The sequence below is a fragment of the Solanum tuberosum genome, unplaced genomic scaffold (genome assembly GCF_000226075.1).
Source record: "Solanum tuberosum cultivar DM 1-3 516 R44 unplaced genomic scaffold, SolTub_3.0 scf00112, whole genome shotgun sequence".
Taxonomy (NCBI): domain Eukaryota; kingdom Viridiplantae; phylum Streptophyta; class Magnoliopsida; order Solanales; family Solanaceae; genus Solanum; species Solanum tuberosum.
In genome coordinates, this window is record NW_006239035.1 from 325,720 (window position 1) to 331,304 (window position 5,585).

The 5,585-nt window shown below is 34.8% G+C and overlaps 3 protein-coding genes across 3 annotated transcripts; 2 read left to right on the top strand and 1 right to left on the bottom strand.

Moving 5' to 3' along the window:
* The first annotated feature begins 1,051 nt into the window (after nt 1-1,051).
* LOC102601051 (auxin-responsive protein SAUR68-like) lies at nt 1,052-1,656 on the top strand. The gene has a single exon (XM_006349576.2). It carries the CDS (start codon nt 1,123-1,125, stop codon nt 1,561-1,563), a length of 441 nt encoding a protein of 146 aa, XP_006349638.2. The 5' UTR covers nt 1,052-1,122; the 3' UTR covers nt 1,564-1,656.
* An 878-nt stretch (nt 1,657-2,534) lies between these two features.
* On the bottom strand, nt 2,535-3,325 carry LOC102601395 (auxin-responsive protein SAUR21-like). The gene has a single exon (XM_015309650.1). It carries the CDS (start codon nt 2,957-2,959, stop codon nt 2,705-2,707), a length of 255 nt encoding a protein of 84 aa, XP_015165136.1. The 5' UTR covers nt 2,960-3,325; the 3' UTR covers nt 2,535-2,704.
* A 117-nt stretch (nt 3,326-3,442) lies between these two features.
* On the top strand, nt 3,443-4,095 carry LOC102601730 (auxin-responsive protein SAUR68-like). Its single transcript, XM_006349578.2, has one exon. It carries the CDS (start codon nt 3,590-3,592, stop codon nt 4,034-4,036), a length of 447 nt encoding a protein of 148 aa, XP_006349640.2. The 5' UTR covers nt 3,443-3,589; the 3' UTR covers nt 4,037-4,095.
* Nucleotides 4,096-5,585: the final 1,490 nt, after the last annotated feature.

The window sequence follows — 5,585 nt, forward strand, 5'->3', positions numbered from 1 at the left end:
CCGGAGCAGAAAAATTTGTACCGCAATACTAATGATATCCTCAAGCGTGAAGTGAGATCAATGAATACATCCTCTTAGCAAGGTATTGTCAGATGATCAAAGACAAACTGTTCTTCTGCTTTAGCTAACACATCTTGAAATGAAGGTTGGCTCAAGTATGATACTGGCACTACGAATCTCTTCTTCTGGCTCTCTCCTACGTATACTGCACAATGACCTTTTGAAACACCTGTTGAAGTTGAAAACCTCCTAAAGATTCAAGTACCTTGAATAAGAGGAGTCATTTTAATACCAATTGTGAGATACTTTGTAACTTTAAAATTTATATGACGACCTAAAAGAAATGTACTTTTCGTTAATACATAACAAGTGAAAGTTTGTTGCAAGTCTGGATCTAGTATGTGTATATATACAAGTTAATGACAAGTTTCATATCCAAATATTTAGTGGTGGTGAAATTGGTGACTACTGGTGAGGAGACAATTGCATATGAAGTTTCACATGGTTTTGCTTATTCTCTAAACTATTTGAACCACAAATATGTTGAATAATAAGACTAGGCTCCTCGTCTTCTCATGATTTGTAATAAAAAGACACTCTTACAATAAAATCCATTAGATTGATGAAGATGAGGACTTTGCCCTGGACCATTTGGTTTGAAAATATGGTGACAGAGATCCAACACAGAATAGCCAAGATGATATTCAAATGCCCCCTATCTACATGAAAATGAAGGGAGAAGAGCATGGTCTTGCTTCTCACCAGCTATTGTACATTTAATGGTTTCAAATTATTTGCATTGGTGAGAAGAACCAAGTATGAGCTGATATCATAACTAATAGGCGTGATTTGGTTGTCGACTTATTATATTTCATCCACAAATTTAAGGCCCCATATCAACATGGTCAACAAGCATCAGCACATGAATTTGCCTCCGGTGGTTAGTGACAAAAGCTTCAGCTCCAACCCAAAGCCTGTCTATAGCCTTTTATATAAATAACCCCTCTTCTGTGATATTTATTCATCATCAACTACAAGCATTATCTGTTCAACCATCAAATTGTTCTAAATTTCTGGTTTACTTTCTTGTTTCCAACCTTCCAAGTAAAAACGAAAGACAGAATGACCATGCTTAGTGCTAAGAAACTCATCAAGATGGCCAGGAGATGGCAGAAGTTTGCGGCCAAGCAGAGGAAGAGGATTTCACTTCCAAGAAATGTTAGTGATGCGGATAGCTGCAGTGTGTCATCCTCTGTAGTTGAAAAAGGCCATTTTGTAGTTTATACAATTGATCAAAGGCGATTCGTGATTCCCTTGGCTTATCTTGAAAATGAGGTCATTAGGCAACTTTTAAACATGTCTGAAGAAGAATTTGGGCTTCCAAGTGGTTGTCCTATAACATTACCCTGTGATTCAGCCTTCATGGACTACATCGTTTCACTAATCAAGAAAGGCGTAGCTGCAGATTTTCACAATGCAGTGCTTCTATCAATTCCTTCACGTTGCTGTTCAACTTCTTCGTTGCACCAAGAAAGTAGTGCTCAGCAAATTCTCGTTTATTGAGTCTAGGTCAACATTCTTTTTGTACATGCTAGCTCAAAAGTAGTTTTTAGAGAAGGCGGAGATTGAAGAGTATACAATTGTAAAGCACATCATACAGATCAAATATTATTTTTATCAGAAAATTTACCATACTGATCATGGCTTTCACTTTCAATTTGGTTATGAGAAGTCAGAACAATCTTATCTTTGATTGGTACCTTTAATTTTATGTATAAATACCATTTTGTTTAGCAGAAACATTTCACTAACTGCAGCACCTCCTTGATCGAAGAAAGTCTAAATGACGTGAATGTCTTGACTATTCACACTAAGTAGATCAACTTTGCCTCGAACTCAAACTGTTTAACCTCACTTATATGAATCATATCTCTATCCATACCATTGCACCTATGGATGTTTTCATCTGAAGGTCCACATAGAATATGACGGATCCTATCTAATGACCTTCATCATATTATCATCTATATTTGCGCTACATGTGCACCCACTTTAATTTAGAGTTCGACCCTTAATCATGCAACATATAACTATGGCTCAGTCCTACACGAGTGTTGGGGTTGGCTATAAGAATCCCGATCACTTACTATGCTTCTCCATTTTTAAACTAAACACAAGCTAACATTATACCAAATAAATTAGAAGTGTAAATATTAAAAGTTCTCTATATCTTTGTTGGTATTAAGGTACAATTTCTAGTAAGAAGTTCAAAGTAAATGGGATAAGCTGCAATTCAATTTAATGAATAGATTCTAGGAATAAATGAATCAAAAGTAGCTTCTATCAAGCTTATATTATCACCACAAAATCATTAACTAGATAACTTCTTGTTCCTTGTCATTCTTATTCCGCTAAATGACTGTGCTAGTTTGCACCACAAGGTGAAGCTGTTGCAAGCAAGTGCTTAATTGCTTTGTTTAGCAGAAAAATTCTTAGTGATTAAAAGAATTCCTTAAGCAAATATTACCAAAATGGAAAATAATCAGAAGTAGACCGTTTTCTATTCATAAACAAGAAAAAATTTCCCTCCTAGCCTAGGTTCTTGTAATTTTGAACTATACAGTAAATTTTCCTCTCTTAGTATTCTCTTTCTCATTTGCAAGCGCTACTATTCTACACAATATCATTTGTTGAAGAATATTCACTATGACGATCTTCTTAAGCGGGAAGTAAGATCAACAAACACATCCTCTTTGCAAGGTATTGTAAGACCACCCATTGGATGATCAAAGCCGAACTCTTCTTCTGCTTTAGCTAACAAGTCTTGAAATAGAGGCTGGCTCAAGTATGATACTGGCACGACGAATCTCTTCTTTTGGCTCTCTCCTACATACACTGCACAATGACCTTTTGGAACACCTCCGGATGTTGAAGACCTCCTTAAGAACCGGATAGTCATTTTCTTCAAGAAATGTTTTTGTAACTCCAAATGATGAAGGCAAAGAAAGAAGAAGAATTTTGAGAATCACACAGACAATGAAAGGGTTTTTTTTGGAACTTCTACACAATTTTCTACTCAAATGCTTTGTGTGTATATATATAAGCTAATGGAAAGTTTCATACCCATATTTTTTGTGGTGAAGAGAAATTTGAGAGACAAAAGCACATGAAGTTCACATGGTTTTGCCTATTCTGTTGTTGTCAAAGTATTCACTCCATAAATTTGTGAATGAACAACACTAGGTCCACAAGAATGGATGAAGTTAATGATATGGTGACAGAGAAATGAATAAATGCATCAACCTCTTTGATTAAAACTAGGAAACTAATTATGATCTGTCATCCTTTCAAACTAGCTTCATCCACAAATTTAAGGCCCCATATAAGCAAAGCCAACAAGCATCGGCACATGGCTTTTCCTTCGGTGGTTAGTGACAAAAACTTCAACTCCAATCCAAAGCCTTTTTATATAAATAACCCCCTTTCTGTGATATGTTTTCATCATCAACAACAAGCATTATCTTTTCAGACACCAAATTGTTCTAAATTTCTTATTTCCAACCTCTCAAGAAGAAAAAAAATAGAAAGAATGACAATGCTCAGTGCGAAGAAACTCATCAAGATGGCCAGGAGATGGCAGAAGTTTGCAGCCAAGCAGAGGAAGAGGATTTCATTTCCAAGAAATGACAGTAATGCAGACGGTTGCAGTACATCCTCATCCTCTATAGTTGAAAAGGGTCATTTTGTAGTCTATACAATTGATCAAAGGAGCTATGCATTTCCCTTGACTTACCTTGAAAATGAGGTCATTACGCAACTTTTAAGCATGTCCGAAGAAGAGTTTGGTCTGCCAAGTAGTGGCCCTATTACATTACCCTGTGATTCAGCCTTCATGGACTACATCATTTCGCTAATCAAGACAGGCGTAGCTGCTGGTGATCTTCACAAAGCATTGCTTCGCTCAATTCCTTCATGTTGCGTTGCTACTTCTTTTTGTCAACAAGAAAGTAGAAATCAACAGATTCTTGTTTATTGAGTCGTGACGTCATGTTTTATAAATGTTAGCTCAAATAGATTGTATAGAAGGTGAAAATAGGCAACTGAAAGCTTTGTGTAATTACAGATTGGAATAGAGATTTTGAAGTTAATCAAAATTATTTCTTTCCATTCACTACTAAAAAAACAATGAATACCGACCTAAAAATTTCCGAACCTCAAAATGGAGGTCGGTAATTCCGACCTCCGGAGGTCGGTATTTACAAGTAGTCGGTTTTTATGCAAAATAAAGCGGGAAAACCAAATTCCGACCTCCGGAGGTCGAAATTTTTCCTGGAAAAAAATGAATTACAATAAAAATACCGACCTCATGAGGTCGGTTTTTTTATATTTAATTGAGAAAATAATACCGACATCAAGAGGTCAGTTTTTTATTGTAATTCATTTTCTGGGAAAAATTCCGACCTCTTGAGGTCGGAATTTGGTTTACCCGCAAACCGCAAACCGACCTCCGGATGTCGCTTTTAAAAGTAATTGGATGAAATAAAAATACCGACCTCCGGATGTCGCTTTAATTAATAGTAATTAGATGAAATGAAAATACCGACCTCATGAGGTCGGTATTTTCATTTCATCTAATTACTATTAATTAAAGCGACATCCGGAGGTCGGTATTTTTATTTCATCCAATTACTTTTAAAAGCGACATCCGGAGGTCGGTTTGCGGTTTGCGGGTAAACCAAATTCCGACCTCAAGAGGTCGGAATTTTTCCCAGAAAATGAATTACAATAAAAACTGACCTCTTGATGTCGGTATTATTTTCTACTTTGATTTAATTTTATTTAAATCATCTTTCGGAGGACGATTTTGTGTTATGTAATAAATTAATATTTTCAATTAACTTTAAATAAATTGTCCTCCGAATGACGGTTTTATACAAGTTAAAAAAATAATTTAATATAAAATACCAACCTCCCGATGTCAATATTATTTAATTAACATGATTACTTTATTTATCTTAAAATTTAATGTGATACCGACCTCATGACGTTGGTATTTTTTATTAAAATCTAATTACTTTCAATAAAAGCGATATCCGGAGGTCGGTTTGTTTAAAATATTCCTATTAATACTCATAATTTTGCTATTGTGCATAATACTAAAATTTCATTTTTACACCTACAATTAATTGTTCAAAAAGTGTAACAATTTTGTATACTTTTATAAATAAAAAGTTAGAATTCGTGGAATAAATAAAAAATATCTATAATCCATATTTAGAGTATGAAACTACGTTGATATGAATTAGGAGATAATTATACTTATATTTCTAGAGTAATGTACAAATTCTATCAGTCTGTCGTCTAATCATGAACTTAATATCTCATGTCATGATGTAGAGGTGAAGAGCTAACATATAATCCATTCGAGTATGAAATGCGAAAATAGTATTATTATATACGTTCGATCTAATTGAATGGATGTTAAGTGTAGTGATCACCCCCTAATTATGATGACATGTAAACGATACCCTATCGGAGTATGAAATATGTTGATTAATTATATATTCCTCGAGTAGTTTAACAAA